The sequence below is a fragment of the Lithobates pipiens genome, unplaced genomic scaffold (genome assembly GCF_037356315.1).
Source record: "Lithobates pipiens isolate NorthernLeopardFrog02 unplaced genomic scaffold, aLitPip1_a1.2 Scaffold_3, whole genome shotgun sequence".
Taxonomy (NCBI): domain Eukaryota; kingdom Metazoa; phylum Chordata; class Amphibia; order Anura; family Ranidae; genus Lithobates; species Lithobates pipiens.
Genome location: NW_027507790.1, coordinates 282,311,172 through 282,331,166, shown reverse-complemented (window position 1 = coordinate 282,331,166; position 19,995 = coordinate 282,311,172). Strand labels below are relative to the sequence as shown.

The following is a 19,995-nucleotide window of genomic DNA, read 5'->3' as shown; positions in this document are numbered from 1 at the left end:
GGGGGGGGGGGGGTGTAGTATATATTATATATACAGAGGGAAGCATGCTCTCCAGTGATGGGGGGGGGGGTGTAGTATATATTATATATACAGAGGGAAGCATGCTCTCCAGTGATGGGGGGTGTAGTATATATTATATATACAGAGGGAAGCATGCTCTCCAGTGATGGGGGCTGTAGTATATATTATATATACAGAGGGAAGCATGCTCTCCAGTGATGGGGGGGGTAGTATATATTATATATACAAAGGAAAGCATGCTCTCCAGTGATGGGGGGGGGGTAGTATATATTATATATACAGAGGGAAGCATGCTCTCCAGTGATGGGGGGGGGTAGTATATATTATATATACAGAGGGAAGCATGCTCTCCAGTGATGGGGGGTGTAGTATATATTATATATACAGAGGGAAGCATGCTCTCCAGTGATGGGGGATTGGAGGGGGGGGGGGGTAGTATCAGAGCAGAAGATGCTGCAGGAAGCAGTTACCATGGTGACGGGAGAAGGAGGGATGTGAGAAGAAAGGACGGGAGTCTGGCAGGCAGAGGGAGGGCAGAGAAGATTGGGAGACGGTAGCAGACGGCGGGCAGAATGTCGGAGTCCGGGGCCGGGGGCAGCTCCGTCTATGACACCAGTTCCCTGCTGCAGTACTGTAATGGTGAGGATGGCGGAGGATGGCGGAGGACTGGGGGGGAGGGGGATGGGATGACAATGGGCCCTGTGAGGGTGGCACAGCCTGGTACCATCTGTGGGGTGGGGGAGGGGATGCTATACATCTATAGGGGCCGGTTAACCCTTCCAGGCCTGTGAGCTCTCTAATCTCCAGATTGCACCCTAGATGACGGCCTGTCGGGCCCCAGCGCCATGGACACCGATGACCGAATATCCAACCTGGAACAGCGGCTGCAGCTCCAGGAGGACGAGATGCAGGTGCTGCGCGCTGCGCTGAGCGACGCGCTGAGGAGGCTGCGAGTGTGCGAGGAGAGGGGCGACCCCCTGCGGGGGAGACAAGGTGAGAGATCATCAATATTACTGATATTATTCCATCCACCGGGGGGCGCTCTGCCCTCCCCCCCCCAATCATCAGGAGAAAAACACTGACCCCACCAACCAATCACAACTCCCAATATCTTCTCCAACCGGCCCTAGAGAACTGACCGCTGCAACCTGATTGGTGCGCAGCACCCGCCATGTGTCAGATGTGTCCAATCCCACATGGGCATCGGGGAGGAGCCAAGTCTGAGATTGGATAGAAGCCCCACCCACCACCACATGGCCTCTCTGACAATAACAACACAGACTGCAGGGTGAGCTGGGACTTGTAGTTCAGCAAATCAGGAAAGGAGCACCAGAAAACGAGCGATGACCCGACATGCTGGAGAATCTCCCCACATAACAATTACCCCCCTCCCCCCCACATACTGCCCGTTTCCCCAAATTACCCCCCCCCACATACTGCCTGTTTCCCTAAATTACCCCCTCCCCCGACATACTGCCCGTTTCCCCAAATTACCCCCTCCCCCCCACATACTGCCCGTTTCCCCAAATTACCCCCTCCCCCCCACATACTGCCCATTTCCCCAAATTACCCCCTCCCCCCACATACTGCCCGTTTCCCCAAATTACCCCCACATACTGCCCTGTTTTCCCAAATTACCCCCTCCCCCCCACATACTGCCCCGTTTCCCCAAATTACCCCCTCCCCCCACATACTGCTCCGTTTCCCCAAATTCCCCCACCTCCCACCCACATACTGCCCTTTTCCCCAAATTACCCCCCTACACGCTACACTTTTCCCAAAATTACCCCCCACATACTGCCCTTCCCTACATACTACCTTCAGTATAATGCCCACTGCCATACCCCCCAAACTCCTCTCCTGTACATACTGCCCACTGTCATACCCTCCACACTCCTCTCCTGTACATACCGCCCACTGTCATACCCCCCAAACTCCTCTCCTGTACATACTGCCCACTGTCATACCCCCCAAACTCCTCTCCTGTACATACTGCCCACTGTCATCTCCTCCACACTCCTCTCCTGTACATACCGCCCACTGTCATACCCTCCACACTCCTCTCCTGTACATACCGCCCACTGTCATACCCCCAACACTCCTCTCCTGTACATACTGCTCACTATCATACCCTCCACACCCCTCTCCTGTACATACCACCCACTGTCATACCCTCCACACTCCTCTCCTGTACATACCGCCCACTGTCATACCCTCCACACTCCTCTCCTGTACATACCACTCACTGTCATACCCTCCACACTCCTCTCCTGTACATACCGCCCACTGTCATACCCTCCACACTCCTCTCCTGTACATACCACTCACTGTCATACCCTCCACACTCCTCTCCTGTACATACCACTCACTGTCATACCCTCCACACTCCTCTCCTGTACATACCACTCACTATCATACCCTCCACACTCCTCTCCTATACATACTGCCCACTGTCATACAATCCACACTCCTCTCCTGTACATACCACTCACTGTCATACCCTCCACACTCCTCTCCTGTACATACCACTCACTGTCATACCCTCCACACCGCTCTCCTGTACATACCGCCCACTGTCATACCCTCCACACTCCTCTCCTGTACATACCGCCCACTGTCATACCCTCCACACTCCTCTCCTGTACATACCGCCCACTGTCATACCCCCCAAACTCCTCTCCTGTACATACTGCCCACTGTCATACCCCCCAAACTCCTCTCCTGTACATACTGCCCACTGTCATCTCCTCCACACTCCTCTCCTGTACATACCGCCCACTGTCATACCCTCCACACTCCTCTCCTGTACATACCGCCCACTGTCATACCCCCAACACTCCTCTCCTGTACATACTGCTCACTATCATACCCTCCACACCCCTCTCCTGTACATACCACCCACTGTCATACCCTCCACACTCCTCTCCTGTACATACCGCCCACTGTCATACCCTCCACACTCCTCTCCTGTACATACCGCCCACTGTCATACCCTCCACACTCCTCTCCTGTACATACCACTCACTGTCATACCCTCCACACTCCTCTCCTGTACATACCGCCCACTGTCATACCCTCCACACTCCTCTCCTGTACATACCACTCACTGTCATACCCTCCACACTCCTCTCCTGTACATACCACTCACTGTCATACCCTCCACACTCCTCTCCTGTACATACCACTCACTGTCATACCCTCCACACTCCTCTCCTATACATACTGCCCACTGTCATACAATCCACACTCCTCTCCTGTACATACCACTCACTGTCATACCCTCCACACTCCTCTCCTGTACATACCACTCACTGTCATACCCTCCACACCGCTCTCCTGTACATACCGCCCACTGTCATACCCTCCACACTCCTCTCCTGTACATACCGCCCACTGTCATACCCTCCACACTCCTCTCCTATACATACTGCCCACTGTAATACCCTCCACACTCCTCTCCTATACATACTGCCCACTGTCATACAATCCACACTCCTCTCCTGTACATACCACTCACTGTCATACCCTCCACACTCCTCTCCTGTACATACCGCCCACTGTCATACCCTCCACACTCCTCTCCTGTACATACTGCCCACTGTCATACCCTCCACACTCCTCTCCTGTACATACCGCCCACTGTCATACCCTCCACACTCCTCTCCTGTACATACCGCCCACTGTCATACCCTCCACACTCCTCTCCTGTACATACCGCCCACTGTCATACCCTCCACACCCCTCTCCTGTACATACCGCCCACTGTCATACCCTCCACACCCCTCTCCTGTACATACCGCCCACTGTCATACCCTCCACACTCCTCTCCTGTACATACCGCCCACTGTCATACCCTCCACACCCCTCTCCTGTACATACCGCCCACTGTCATACCCCCCACACTCCTCTCCTGTGCATACCGCCCACTGTCATACCCTCCACACCCCTCTCCTGTACATACCGCCCACTGTCATACCCTCCACACTCCTCTCCTGTACATACCGTCCACTGTCATACCCCCCACACTCCTCTCCTGTGCATACCGCCCACTGTCATACCCTCCACACCCCTCTCCTGTACATACCGCCCACTGTCATACCCTCCACACTCCTCTCCTGTACATACCGCCCACTGTCATACCCTCCACACTCCTCTCCTGTACATACCACTCACTGTCATACCCTCCACACTCCTCTCCTGTACATACCGCCCACTGTCATACCCTCCACACTCCTCTCCTGTACATACCGCCCACTGTCATACCCTCCACACTCCTCTCCTGTACATACCACTCACTGTCATACCCTCCACACTCCTCTCCTGTACATACCGCCCACTGTCATACCCTCCACACTCCTCTCCTGTTTCCTCTCCCCTCCCACCTGGCTCCATCCTCCCCCCACCTGGCTTCATCCTCCCCCACCTGGCTGCACCCTCCTCTCCTGTCCACCTGGCTTTTTTTCCTGGGTGGCGCAAGTAGCTGGTCTTGCTTAGGGTGCAAAATACCGACTGATATATCTAAAGAATCGGATACAATGTGTCTTTTTAGGGGCCCATGAATCTGATACAATGTGTCTTTTGATGCCGCGTACACACGATCAGGCTATGCGGCGGACTTAGTCCAGCACACTATCTGCCCGACTTTGCAGCAGCGGGCCACTGGACTTTCCGAACGAGCGGACTTGCCCACACATGACCGGACTAGGTCCAGCGGACAATCCGCCAGGCTATGGACTGAGATGAACAGACTTGCCCACACGTGGAGTAAAATCCATTCATTTTGAACGTGGCTCCAGGTAGACGGGATTAGCGAAGGAAGTGAATGCCGCCGCCTCCATCGGCGAGACTGACACCGCGCTAGCCCCGTTCACCTGGTATGGATTTAAAGGGGAACCCCTACCATACCAGACCCTTATCCGAGCACACAGCCCGGCCGGGCAGGAGTTGAACAAGCGCACCTCTCAACTTGATTTTAATTTTTTTTTACGCTGGTTCACTTTTGTTTTTTTTTAAGACTATTTGCACACAGGTCATGTTAGCATTAAGAAGAAAAAAAAATTAAGAAAAAAAAATGCCTGGGTGTCCCCCCGAAATTCCATACCAGGCCCTTCAGGTCTGGCATGGATTTTAAGGGGAACCCCGCGCCAAAAAAAAAATGGTGTGGGGGGGGGCCCCCCTCAAAATCCATACCAGACCCTTATCTGAGCATGCAATCTGGCAGGCCACAGGAAAAGAGGGGGGGGGGAGCGAAGCCAAAAAAAGTGTCAAAAAAGTGTCAAAAATGACAAGAGCCAGTTTTTGCCAATTCTTTTATTAAAGTCTTCTTTCCATCTTCTTCGGGTCTTCTTCCTTCTTCTTTCCTTCATCCTTCGGTTTCTTCCTGCATCTTCTTTTTCCTCTGCTTGTTGCTCTGGTGTTCTCGTCCGCCATCTTCCTCCATGGCATCTCTTCTTCCTCGCTTCGTTCTCGGGCCGCTCCTCGCCATGGGAGGCTCCCGCTGTGTGACGCTTCTCTTCTTCTGACACTTATATAATGGAACAGTGCGTCAGAGGGGGCGGGGTCACCGGGTGGCCCCGCCCTCCGTTATATAAGAACTGTCAGAAGAAGAGAAGCGAGGAAGAAGAGACGCTGTGGGGGAAGATGAGATGCCGGACGAGAACAATGGAGCAAGAAGAGGATCAGAGGAAGAAGAAGATGGAAGAAGAAACCGAAGGATGAAGGAAAGAAGAAGGAAGAAGACCAGAAGAAGATGGAAAGAAGAAGACTTTAATAAAGGAATTGTCAAAAACTGGCTCTTGTCATTTTTTACATTTTTGTCACTTTTTTGGTGAAATGGTAGGGGTACTTTTGTACCCCCTTACCATTTAACACAGGGGGGAAGGCTGAGATCTGGGGGTCCCCTTGTTAAAGGGGGCTTCCAGATTCCGATAAGCCCCCCGGCCGCAGAACCCCACAACCGATGGCTAGGGTTGTGGGGATGAGGCCCTTGTCCTCATCAACATGGGGACAAGGTGCTTTGGAGGTACCCCCAAAGCACCCTCCCAATGTTGAGGGCATGTGGCCTGGTACGGTTCAGAAGGGGGGGCGCTCTCTCCTCCCCCCTCTTTTCCTGTGGCCTGCCAGGTTGCGTGCTGGGATAAAGGGTCTGGTATGGATTTTGAGGGGGACCCCCACACCATTTTTTTTTGAAGGGCCTGGCATGCTCTTGGAGGGAAACCCATGCCGGTTTTTTATTTATAATTAAAGTTTCCTGGCCTGGAGGCAACTTAAAGTCGTGTTGAAGTCGCCCCAAGTCGCGCTGTAATTCACACTCAAGTCGTGTCCAAGTTGCCTCCCAAAGTCGCGCTGGAAGTCGCGTTGCCCCCGTGTGAATGGACTGATACGGCGTGCGCTATTATCAATGGCATATTATTATCACGTGCGCCGGCATATTGTCATCTCTTGCACTTATGCGTGCGTCGGTTCACACGCTCAACTAATAATTTATCTGGCGCACAAATTAGGGTATGAACCAGCGCAGCACATTCACCTTAGTAAACGACCCCCAATGTGTTTTTTTAGGGGCCCATGAATCGGATACAATGTGTCTTTTTAGGGGTCCATGAATCTGATACAATGTGTCTTTTTAGGGGTCCATGAATCTGATACAATGTGTCTTTTTAGGGGTCCATGAATCTGATACAATGTGTCTTTTTAGGGGCCCATGAATCGGATACAATGTGTCTTTTTAGGGGCCCATGAATCGGATACAATGTGTCTTTTTAGGGGCCCATGAATCGGATACAATGTGTTTTTTTTAGGGGCCCATGAATCAGATACAATGTGTCTTTTTAGGGGCCCATGAATCTGATACAATGTGTGTTTTTAGGGGCCCATGAATCGGATACAATGTGTCTTTTTAGGGGCCCATGAATCGGATACAATGTGTCTTTTTAGGGGCCCATGAATCTGATATAATGTGTCTTTTTAGGGCCCCATGAATCTGATATAATGTGTCCTTTTAGGGCCCCATGAATCTGATACAATGTGTCTTTTTAGGGCCCCATGTAGTGAAGCCTCCACCGCGCTCATCACAGAATGGCCTCACCCCCCGCAGGAGGAGCGCCATGTCTACCTCACCTTCCTCCCCCAAAAAAGGTGGCACCCCGGTGTTCTCCAAAAGGTATGTACACCCCATCTATGTCACATGAGCTAACATAAAGATCAGCTACCCATCAGAACTCACCCGCCACACAGCTGGCAACAGAAACTGAACAATTACTGGCTGCTCATCACCTTTGTAATGTACAAGAAGTCTGAACACATCGCCAGATATACATCCCTGACTCCGCCCAGACATACAGGCAGAGGTCACCATAGACAGACAGATATAGGATAGCACTTCAGACATACTGATACTGGTCAGTACAGCAGAGAACCCCTGCGGTATACAGAGGATAGGCTCCTCCCATAGTATACAGAGGATAGGCTCCTCCCATAGAATACAGAGGATAGGCTCCTCCCATAGAATACAGAGGATAGGCTCCTCCCATAGTATACAGAGGATAGGCTCCTCCCATAGTATACAGAGGATAGACTCCTCCCATAGTATACAGAAGATAGGCTCCTCCCATAGTATACAGAGGATAGACTCCTCCCATAGTATACAGAAGATAGGCTCCTCCCATAGTACACAGAGGATAGGCCCCTCCCATAGTATACAAAGGATAGGCTCCTCCAGAGGTATACAGAGGATAGGCTCCTCCCATAGTATACAGAGGATAGGCTCCCCTTATAGTATACAGAGGATAGGCTCCTCCCATAGTATAGAGAATAGGCTCTCCCCATAGTATACAGAGGATAGGCTCCTCCCATAGAATACAGAGGATAGGCTCCTCCCATAGTATACAGAGGATAGGCTCCTCCCATAGTATACAGAGGATAGACTCCTCCCATAGTATACAGAAGATAGGCTCCTCCCATAGTATACAGAGGATAGACTCCTCCCATAGTATACAGAAGATAGGCTCCTCCCATAGTACACAGAGGATAGGCCCCTCCCATAGTATACAAAGGATAGGCTCCTCCAGAGGTATACAGAGGATAGGCTCCTCCCATAGTATACAGAGGATAGGCTCCCCTTATAGTATACAGAGGATAGGCTCCTCCCATAGTATAGAGAATAGGCTCTCCCCATAGTATACAGAGGATAGGCTCCTCCCATAGTATACAGAGGATAGGCTCCTCCCATACTATACAAAGGATAGGCTCCTCCCATAGTATACACAGGATAGGCTCCTCCCATAGTATACACAGGATAGGCTCCTACCATAGTATACAGAGGATAGACTCTCTCATAGTATACAGAGGATAGACTCTCTCATAGTATACAGAGGATAGGCTCCCCCCATAGTATACAGAGGATAGGCTCTCCCCATAGTATACAGAGGATAGGCTCCTCCCATAGTATACAGAGGATAGGCTCCTCCCATAGTATACAGAGGATAGGCTCCTACCATAGTATACAGAGGATAGGCTCTCCCCATAGTATACAGAGGATAGTCTCCTCCCATAGTATACAGAGGATAGGCTCCTCCCATAGTATACACAGGATAGGCTCCTACCATAGTATACAGAGGATAGACTCTCTCATAGTATACAGAGGATAGGCTCCTCCCATAGTATACAGAGGATAGGCTCCTCCCATAGTATACAGAGGATAGGCTCCCCCCATAGTAAACAGAGGATAGGCTCCCCCCATAGTATACAGAGGATAGGCTCCTCCCATAGTATACAGAGGATAGGCTCCTCCCATAGTATACACAGGATAGGCTCCTACCATAGTATACAGAGGATAGGCTCTCCCCATAGTATACAGAGGATAGTCTCCTCCCATAGTATACAGAGGATAGGCTCCTCCCATAGTATACACAGGATAGGCTCCTACCATAGTATACAGAGGATAGACTCTCTCATAGTATACAGAGGATAGGCTCCTCCCATAGTATACAGAGGATAGGCTCCTCCCATAGTATACAGAGGATAGGCTCCCCCCATAGTAAACAGAGGATAGGCTCCTCCCATAGTATACAGAGGATAGGCTCCTCCCATAGTATACAGAGGATAGGCTCTCCCCATAGTATACAGAGGATAGTCTCCTCCCATAGTATACAGAGGATAGGCTCCTCCCATAGTATACACAGGATAGGCTCCTACCATAGTATACAGAGGATAGACTCTCTCATAGTATACAGAGGATAGGCTCCTCCCATAGTATACAGAGGATAGGCTCCTCCCATAGTATACAGAGGATAGGCTCCCCCCATAGTAAACAGAGGATAGGCTCCCCCCATAGTATACAGAGGATAGGCTCCTCCCATAGTATACAGAGGATAGGCTCCTCCCATAGTATACACAGGATAGGCTCCTACCATAGTATACAGAGGATAGGCTCTCCCCATAGTATACAGAGGATAGTCTCCTCCCATAGTATACAGAGGATAGGCTCCTCCCATAGTATACACAGGATAGGCTCCTACCATAGTATACAGAGGATAGACTCTCTCATAGTATACAGAGGATAGGCTCCTCCCATAGTATACAGAGGATAGGCTCCTCCCATAGTATACAGAGGATAGGCTCCCCCCATAGTAAACAGAGGATAGGCTCCTCCCATAGTATACAGAGGATAGGCTCCTCCCATAGTATACAGAGGATAGGCTCTCCCCATAGTATACAGAGGATAGGCTCCTCCCATAGTATACAGAGGATAGGCTCCTCCCATAGTATACAGAGGATAGGCTCCTCCCATAGTATACAGAGGATAGGCTCTCCCCATAGTATACAGAGGATAGGCTCCTCCCATAGTATACAGAGGATAGGCTCCTCCCATAGTATACAGAGGATAGGCTCCCCCATAGTATACAGAGGATAGGCTCTCCCCATAGTATACAGGGGATAGGCTCCCCCCATAGTATACAGGGGATAGGCTCTCCCCATAGTATACAGAGGATAGGCTCCCCCCATAGTATACAGAGGATAGGCTCTCCCCATAGTATACAGAGGATAGGCTCCTCCAATAGTATACAGAGGATAGGCTCCTCCCATAGTATACAGAGGATAGGCTCTCCCCATAGTATACAGAGGATAGGCTCCTCCCATAGTATACAGAGGATAGGCTCCCCCCATAGTATACAGAGGATAGGCTCTCCCCATAGTATACAGAGGATAGGCTCCTCCCATAGTATACAGAGGATAATCTCCTCCCATAGTATACAGAGGATAGGCTCCTCCCATAGTATACAGAGGATAGGCTCCCCCCATAGTATACAGAGGATAGGCTCCCCCCATAGTATACAGAGGATAGGCACAGAGGATAGGCTCCTCCCATAGTATACAGAGGATAGGCTCTCCCCATAGTATACAGAGGATAGGCTCCTCCCATAGTATACAGAGGATAGGCTCTCCCCATAGTATACAGAGGATAGGCTCCTCCCATAGTAAACAGAGGATAGGCTCCTCCCGCAGTATACAGAGGAGAGGTTCCTCCCATAGTATAGATGATAGGCTCCTCCCATAGTATACAGAGGCTAGGCTCCTCCCATAGTATACAGAGGATAGTCTCCTCCCATAGTATACAGAGGATAGGCTTTCCCATAGTATACAGAGGATAGGCTCCTCCCATAGTATACAGAGGATAGTCTCCTCCCATAGTATACAGAGGATAGGCTCCTCCCATAGTATACAGAGGATAGGCTTTCCCATAGTATACAGAGGATAGTCTCCTCCCATAGTATACAGAGGATAGGCTTTCCCATAGTATACAGAGGATAGGCTCTCCCCATAGTATACAGAGGATAGGCTCCCCCCATAGTATACAGAGGATAGGCACAGAGGATAGGCTCCTCCCATAGTATACAGAGGATAGGCTCTCCCCATAGTATACAGAGGATAGGCTCCTCCCATAGTATACAGAGGATAGGCTCTCCCCATAGTATACAGAGGATAGGCTCCTCCCATAGTAAACAGAGGATAGGCTCCTCCCGCAGTATACAGAGGAGAGGTTCCTCCCATAGTATAGATGATAGGCTCCTCCCATAGTATACAGAGGATAGGCTCCTCCCATAGTATACAGAGGATAGTCTCCTCCCATAGTATACAGAGGATAGGCTTTCCCATAGTATACAGAGGATAGGCTCCTCCCATAGTATACAGAGGATAGTCTCCTCCCATAGTATACAGAGGATAGGCTTTCCCATAGTATACAGAGGATAGGCTCCTCCCATAGTATACAGAGGATAGTCTCCTCCCATAGTATACAGAGGATAGGCTCTCCCCATAGTATACAGAGGATAGGCTCCTCCCGCAGTATAGAGTGCCTTGAAAAAGTATTCATACCCCTTGACATTCCCCACATCTTGTCATGTTACAATCTAAAACATAAATGTATTTTATTGGGATTTTATGTGAAGGACCAACACAAAGTGTCACATAATTGTGAAGTGGAAGGAAAATGATAAATGATACAAATAAATATGTGAAAAGTGTGGGGGGAGGGGCATTTGTATGCCGTCCCCTTTACTCTGATACCCCTAACTCAAATCTAGAGGAACCAATTGCCTTAATAAGTCACCTAATTAGTAAATAGAGTCCACCTGTGTGTCATTTCCTCTCAGTATAAATACAGCTGTTCTGTGAAGCCCTCAGAGGTTTGTTATGCCCCGTACACACGAGAGGAATTAAGTCTGACAGACCTCCAAAGGAGTTCCGCTGGAGTTCCGACGGAGTTCTGGCGGACTTTTCGACCGAACGGACTTTACCACACACCATCACACCAAACTCCGACGGAGTCGAACGTGATGACGTACGACTGGATTCGACGTAGGAAGTTCATAGACAGTAGCCAATAGCTGCCCTAGCGTCGGTTTTAGTCCGTCGGAGTAGCACACACACGAGCGGATTTTTCAAAGGGGACCGGGTCCGGCGGAGTTCCGTCGGGAAAATTTAAAGCATGCTTCATTTCTAAAGTCCGTCAGACTTTAGCTTCGCTAAAGTCCGTTGCAGCCCACACACGATCGGATAGTCCGCCGGACTCAGTCCGTCGGAGTTTGGATGTCGAAAAGTCCGCTCGTGTGTACGGGGCATTAGAGAACCTTAATGAACAAACAGCATCATGAAGGCCAAGGAACACACCAGGCAGGTCAGGGATAAAGTTGTGGAGAAGTATAAAGCAGGGTTGGGTTATATAAAATCTCCCAAGCTTTGACCATCTCACGGAGCTCTGTTCAATCCATCATCGGAAAATGGAAAGAGTATGACACCACTGCCAACCTACCAAGACACGGCCGTCCACCTAAACTGACCGGGCCGGGCAAGGAGAGCATTCATCAGAGAAGAGCCAAGAGGTCCATGGTGACTCTGGAGGAGCTGCAGAGATCCACAGCTCAGGGGGGAGAATCTGTCCACAGGACAACTATTAGTCGTCTCTCCACAAATCTGCCCTTTATGGAAGAGTGACAAGAAGAAAGACATTGGAGGAAGAAAGTCATAAGAAGTCCTGTTTGTAGTTTGTGAGAAGCCATGTGGGGGAGGGGGCAGCAAACAAGTGGAAGAAGGTGATCTGGTCAGAGGAGACCAAAATTCAACTTTATGGCCTAAAAGCAAAACGCTGTGTGTGGGGAAAACTAACACCGCCCATCCCCCGAACACACCATCCCCACCGTGAGACATGGTGGTGGCAGCATCATGTGGTGGGGATGGTTTTCTTCAGCAGGGACAGGGAAGCTGGTCAGAGTTGATGGGAAGATGGATGGAGACAAATACAGGACAATCTTAGAAGAAAACCTGTTAGAGTCGGCAATAGACTGTACAGAGTAAACATGTGGGGTATAATACACAGTATTGCTTTTATGGGTTCCAACAAACGGGGGAGTTTTTAGGGACTTTGAATGAGAGATGTACACCAAAGAGCAGTCTTGGCAAAGTACATTTTATTAGACCTTGTGAAATCATGTACAGCATACTGAGAGACACAAAAAAAGGATCACACAGAATGGCATACACGCAGGGCGTGCTAAAAACCTCATATAAATATTGAGGCTGTGGTACTTGGCATATCACGGGGTAAAGACAAGTCCTGCACAACATGGGCCACTGGAAGGGCTGGACGGTGTTGGAAAATCTAGAGTAAAACAATATAAGAGACATAAAATCATCTGTACGGACATCATGCATCTATGTAAGCCCGACGCGTTTCGTTGGGGTATACCAACTCTTCAGGGGCGAACGCAATGGGGATCTATAAAGAAACGTAACCATACCCGCTTCCCTGAAGACGTTATTACGAAACATATGTCGGATGGGTACCTGGTCACGTGATCTCCTACTTCCGGGTCTTTGGTTGTTGTTTTCGCCGGGTGGAATGCACGCTGACCACGGAGGTGGCGACCGGCATACACGCTGAGATCCACACCAGACGAGCGAGCAGCCCCAGTGCCCGGCAGGCACTGACCTATGTTATTGGCCACTCGGCTTTACCTTTTTGTTTTTAACCTTTTAATAAACTGTATTACGCCATGGAAGTCTCCATTGTTTTCTCAATGTCTTATGTCTAACCATCCGGGGAAGAAGCTCTCTTGCCTATTGCCATCCAGCTTCCGCATGTGAGCGGGCACAGTCCTGCACAATGACTTTCACCTACCAGATTATTCACCTACCACTGTGGGGTGCACTGATTATTTGGTGAAGGAATAGCCACCTTTTATATAGAAGGCTCTACCTCTAGTGAGAAGATCACCTTTCTCTGCCATTTAATTGTGGCTCTGTTTTCCTTTGCATTTGGAACTTTAATATTATTGCTGTTGTTTTACAACATTTGTGTTATCACTTATGTTTCACAGTATCATTTTCTATGTTCACTAGTTTATGTAGTGTTTTGAGATTTTCCTTCATATCTTTGTCCCTTCTTACATCTGTGTCCTCGTCAGCGGAGTCCCTCCTTACATCTGTGTCCCCGTCAGCGGAGTCCCTCCTTACATCTGTGTCCCCAGCGGAGCCCCTCCTTACATCTGTGTCCCCAGCTGAGCCCCTCCATACATCTGTGTCCCCAGCGGAGCCCCTCCTTACATCTGTGTCCCCAGCGGAGTCCCTCCTTACATCTGTGTCCCCAGCGGAGTCCCTCCTTACATCTGTGTCCCCAGCGGAGTCCCTCCTTACATCTGTGTCCCCAGCGAAGCCCCTCCTTACATCTGTGTCCCCAGCAGAGCCCCTCCATACATCTGTGTCCCCAGCAGAGCCCCTCCATACATCTGTGTCCCCAGCGGAGCCCCTGCTTACATCTGTGTCCCCAGTGAAACCTCTCCTTACATCTGTGTCCCCAGTGGAGTCCCTCCTTACATCTGTGTCCCCAGCGGAGACCCTCCTCACATCTGTGTCCCCAGCGGAGACCCTCCTCACATCTGTGTCCCCAGCGGAGCCCCTCCTTACATCCGTGTGCCCATCAGTGGAGCAGCAGTGTCCTCTCCTCACATCTGTGTCCCTGGCAGCACAGCACTTCTTCAAGACATGTCTGTAGCTAGTTCCTGGCTTTCTCCGTGTGTTCAGTGGAGAGGGAAGGGGCCTCCCCTCTCCACTGAACACAAGGGGATTAGTCCTCACTGCAGCGGCCATCTTTTTGTAGCCCGTCGGAAGAGACTTTGTTCTCACACTGAGAACGAAGCACCCGGCGGGGCGCTGTGCAGATGTTGGCGCGATGGATTGCGCCGCAAAGCAGCTCCAAACCCCGCCAATGAAGTGCCGCCTCTGCAATCTCGTGATTGCATTAACATAACGTTTCCCACAATGCACTTAGTTAAAGGACATTTTTTTTTAGAATTTTTCTTTTTTTTAAAGGGGCCGTGCCGGACCTTCCACGTGTCTCTACCTCCGCTCCCATGCTGGACCTTCCACGTGTCTCTACCTCCGCTCCCATGCCGGACCTTCCACGTGTCTCTACCTCCGTTCCCATCCCATACCTTTCATGTGTCTCTACCTCCGCTCCCATGCTGGACCTTCCACGTGTCTCTACGTCCGCTCCCATTCTGGACCTTCCACGTGTCTCTACCTCCGTTCCCATGCCGTAACTTCCACGTGTCTCTCCCTCTGCTCCCATGCCGGACCTTCCCCGTGTCTCTACCTCCCCTCCCATGCCGGACCTTCCACGTGTCTCTACCTCCGTTCCCATGCCGTAACTTCCACGTGTCTCTCCCTCCGCTCCCATGCCGGACCTTCCCCGTGTCTCTACCTTCCGCTCCCATGCTGGACCTTCCATGTGTCTCTACCTCCGCTCCCATGCCGGCCCTTCCACGTGTCTCCACCTCCGCTCCCATGCCGGACCTTCCACGTGTCTCTATTTCCACTCCCAAGGCGGACCTTCCACGTGTCTCATCTCTACCTCCGCTCACATGCCGTACCTTCCACGTCTCTACCTTTGCTCCCATGCCAGACCTTTCACGTGTCTCTACCTCCACTCCCATGCCGGACCTTCCACGTGTCTCTACCTCCGCTCCCATGCTGTACCTTCCACGTGTCTCTACCTCAGCTCCCATGTCAGACCTTCCACGTGTCTCTTCCTCCGCTCACATGCCGTACCTTCCACGTCTCTACCTTTGCTCCCATGCCAGACCTTCCACGTGTCTCTACCTCCGCTCCCATGCCGTACCTTCCACGTTTCTCTACCTCCGCTCCCATGTCAGACCTTCCACGTGTCTCTTCCTCTGCTCCCATGCCGGACCTTCCACGTGTCTCTTCCTCCGCTCCCATGCCGGACCTTTCCAACAGCTCTGATCCTCTGTTCACATCTATACAGGGGATGTATTTATAGGGATATCCATTCCTGTCCCTTTCAGCCCATTACTTATTCCTATTATTCAGCTACAATATTATTCCATATGGTAATGTTTCTCTATAGATCACCATTGCATTCCCCCTCCGAAGAGTTGGTATACCCCAACGAAACGCGTCGGGCTTACATACATGCATGATGTCCATACAGATGATTTTATGTCTTTTATATTGTTTCACTCTAGATTTTCCTACACCGTCCAGCCCTTCCAGTGGCCCATGTTGTGCAGGACTTGTCTTTACCCCGTGATATGCCAAGTACCATGGCCTCAATATTTATATGTGGTTATTATCACGCCCTGCATTTATGCGATTCTGTGTGTGCATTTTGTGTCTCTCAGTATGCTGTACATGATTTCACGAGGTCTAATAAAATGTTCTTTGCCAAGACTGCTCTTTGGTGTACATCTCTCATTCAAAGTCCCTAAAAACTCCCCCGTTTGTTGGAACCCATAAAAGCAATACTGTGTATTATACCCCACATGTTTACTCTGTACAGTGATTGGCCTCCTTCAAAGTCCCGCCCACCAAACCTTTTCTCTTTTTATTCAAATTTGGGATGGAGGCCAATTGCTTATGGAGCCTTGGAGCACATCATTCTCTCCCACTAAACATCCAGCCAGAGCTACAATGGAATGGTTTACATTAAAGCATATTCATGTGTTAGAATGGCCCAGTCACAGTCCAGACCTAAATCCCATTGAGAATCTGTGGCAAGACTTGAAAATTGCTGATCACAGACGCTCTCCATCCAATCTGACAGAGCTTGAGATATTTTACAAAGAAGAAGAATGGGCAGAAATGTCCTCTCTAGATGGGCAAAGCTGGTAGAGACACCCCCAAAAAGACTTGTAGAGAAAGGGGGTTCTACAAAGTATTGACTCCGGGGGGCGCCATACAAATGCCCCTCCCCCACACTTTTCACATATTTATTTGTATCATTTATCATTTTCCTTCCACTTCACAAATATGTGACACTTTGTGTTGGTCCATCACATAAAATCCCAATAAAATACATTTATGTTCTTGGCTGTAACAAAATGTGGGGAATGTCGGGGGTATGAATACTTTTTCAAGACACGGTACAGAGGATAGACTCCTCCTGCAGTATACAGAGGGTAGGTAGTCGCAGTATACAGAGGGGGTAGGCTGTCGCAGTATACAGAAGGTAGGTTGTCACAGTATACAGGGGGTAGGTAGTTGCAGTATACAGAGGGTAGGTAGTCGCAGTATACAGAAGGTAGGTTGTCACAGTATACAGGGGATAGGTAGTCGCAATATACAGAGGGTAGGTAGTCGCATGTATACAGAAGGAAGGTTGTCACAGTATACAGGGGGTAGGTAGTTGCAGTATACAGGGGGTAGGTAGTCGCAGTATACAGAAGGTAGGGAGTCGCAGTATAACGGGGATAGGTAGTTGCAATATACAGAGGGTAGGTAGTCGCAGTATACAGAAGGAAGGTTGTCACAGTATACAGGGGGTAGGTAGTTTCAGTATACAGAAGGTAGGTAGTCGCAGTATACAGAAGGTAGGTAGTCGCAGTATACAGAAGGTAGGTGGTCGCAGTATACAGGGGGTAGGTAGTCGCAGTATACAGGGGGTAGGTAGTCGCAGTATAAAGGGGGTAGGTAGTCGCAGTATACAGAAGGAAGGTTGTCACAGTACACAGGGGGTAGCTAGTCACAGTATACAAGGGGTAGGTAGTCGCAGTATACAGAGGGTAGGTAGTCGCAGTATACAGAGGGTAGGTAGTCGCAGTATACAGGGTAGGTAGTCGCAGGGTATATGAGAAGGGTGACGTTGCTCTCTGATTGGTCCCCGCAGTGTCCGGCGCCCCCTCTCTCCGGAGCGGATATCCTTCATGAAGCGGGATGCCTCGGATGCTCGGAGTCGGCTGCTGATGGGTGGCAGTGGGAGAAGGGATGGGTGAGTGTACAGCCAGACTATAATCCCCCCCTCCCTGTGTACACATGGGGGATGGGTCGCTGTGTACTCAGGAGGGGGCGGAATCTGTAATGTCAGGAGGTATGGGGGGCGTGCCTGCGCAATCTTCATCCTCATCTTCACCTATGATAGACAGGGAAGGGGCAGGGTTCTTGGTGCAGGGGGGCTTGGTGTAGGAAAGGGACAGGAGTCTTGTGCAGGGAAGGGGCAGGGGTCTTGATGCAGGGAAGGGGCAGGGGTCTAGATGCAGGGAAGGGGCAGGGGGCTTGATGCATGGAAGGGGCAGGGAAGGGGCAGGGTTCTTGGTGCAGGGGGGCTTGGTGTAGGGAAGGGGCAGGAGTCTTGTGCAGGGAAGGGGCAGGGGTCTTGATGCAGGGAAGGGGCAGGGGTCTTGGTGCAGGGGTCTTGATGCAGGGAAGGGGCAGGGGGCTTGGTGCAGGGAGGGGGCAGGGGTCTTGGTGCAGGGAGGGGGCAGGGGTCTTGGTGCAGGGAGGGGGCAGGGGTCTTGGTGCAGGGAGGGGCAGGGGTCTTGGTGCAGGGAAGGGGCAGGGGGCTTGGTGCAGGGAGGGGGCAGGGGTCTTGGTGCAGGGAAGGGGCAGGGGCCTTGGTGCAGGGAAGGGGCAGGGGTCTTGGTGCAGGGAAGGGGCAGGGGGCTTGGTGCAGGGAGGGGGCAGGGGGCTTGGTGCAGGGAGCGGGCAGGGGTCTTGGTGCAGGGAAGGGGCAGGGGTCTAGATGCAGGGAAGGGGCAGGGGGCTTGATGCATGGAAGGGGCAGGGAAGGGGCAGGGGTCTTGATGCAGGGGAAGGGGCAGGGGTCTTGATGCAGGGAAGGGGCAGGGGTCTTGATGCAGGGAAGGGGCAGGGGTCTTGGTGCAGGGGTCTTGATGCAGGGAAGGGGCAGGGGGCTTGGTGCAGGGAGGGGGCAGGGGTCTTGGTGCAGGGAAGGGGCAGGGGTCTTGGTGCAGGGAGGGGGCAGGGGGCTTGGTGCAGGGAGGGGGCAGGGGTCTTGGTGCAGGGAAGGGGCAGGGGCCTTGGTGCAGGGAAGGGGCAGGGGTCTTGGTGCAGGGAAGGGGCAGGGGGCTTGGTGCAGGGAGGGGGCAGGGGGCTTGGTGCAGGGAGGGGGCAGGGGGCTTGGTGCAGGGAAGGGGCAGGGGTCTTGGTGCAGGGAGGGGGCAGGGGTCTTGGTGCAGGGAAGGGGCAGGGGTCTTGGTGCAGGGGTCTTGATGCAGGGAAGGGGCAGGGGGCTTGGTGCAGGGAGGGGGCAGGGGTCTTGGTGCAGGGAAGGGGCAGGGGGCTTGGTGCAGGGAGGGGGCAGGGGTCTTGGTGCAGGGAAGGGGCAGGGAGGGGACAGGGGTCTTGGTGCAGAGAGGGGGCAGGGGTCTTGGTGCAGGGAAGGGGCAGGGGGCTTGGTGCAGGGAGGGGGCAGGGGTCTTGGTGCAGGGAAGGGGCAGGGAGGGGACAGGGGTCTTGGTGCAGAGAGGGGGCAGGGGTCTTGGTGCAGGGAAGGGGCAGGGGGCTTGGTGCAGGGAAGGGGCAGGGGGCTTGGTGCAGGGAAGGGGCAGGGGGCTTGGTGCAGGGAGGCGGCAGGGGGCTCGGTGCAGGAAAGGAGTCTCAGTGGGGATAGGGATCTCTGTGATGGGATGCCGGTGGGGGTAGGGATCTCGGTGATGAGATGTCGGTGGGGGTAGGGATCTCTGTGATGGGATGTCGGTGGGGGTAGGGATCTCGGTGAAGTAAGCAGGATGCGGTCTGTGTTCCCTCCCCTCCCCCAGGCTGGGTGTGTCTCCTGAGAGAAGGGTGTAACTGTCAGTGTGATGAGGAAGTGGAGAGCAGGACGGACACCATGAAAAAGGCATCCAGGTAAACAGGGAGATGTCTGTAGGGATCAGGATGTGGGATGTGTGTAGGAATGGGGATAGCTCTGTGGGATGTCTGTAGGGATAAGGATGAGGGATGCTCTGTAGGGATGAGGATGAGGAAGGCTCTGTAGGGATGAGGGGCGCTCTGTAGGGATGAGGGATGCTCTGTAGGGATGAGGATGAGGGACGCTCTGTAGGGATGAGGGACGCTCTGTAGGGATGAAGACGAGGGACGCTCTGTAGGGACGTGGGAAGCTCTGTAGGGACGAGGGAAGCTCTGTAGGGACGAGGGACACTCTGTGGGGATGAGGAT

The 19,995-nt window shown here is 51.8% G+C and overlaps 1 protein-coding gene across 1 annotated transcript in view; it reads left to right on the top strand.

Moving 5' to 3' along the window:
- Positions 1 to 513: 513 nt before the first annotated feature.
- EML2 (EMAP like 2) overlaps positions 514 to 19,995 on the top strand; it is a 63,998-nt gene continuing 44,516 nt past the window's right edge. Inside the window, exons 1-4 of the mRNA XM_077463328.1 lie at positions 514 to 660; positions 829 to 1,014; positions 7,060 to 7,183; positions 17,705 to 17,806. Coding sequence (XP_077319454.1) covers positions 594 to 660; positions 829 to 1,014; positions 7,060 to 7,183; positions 17,705 to 17,806 — 479 coding nt within the window. The 5' untranslated portion in view covers positions 514 to 593. The remainder of the gene's footprint in view (positions 661 to 828; positions 1,015 to 7,059; positions 7,184 to 17,704; positions 17,807 to 19,995) is intronic.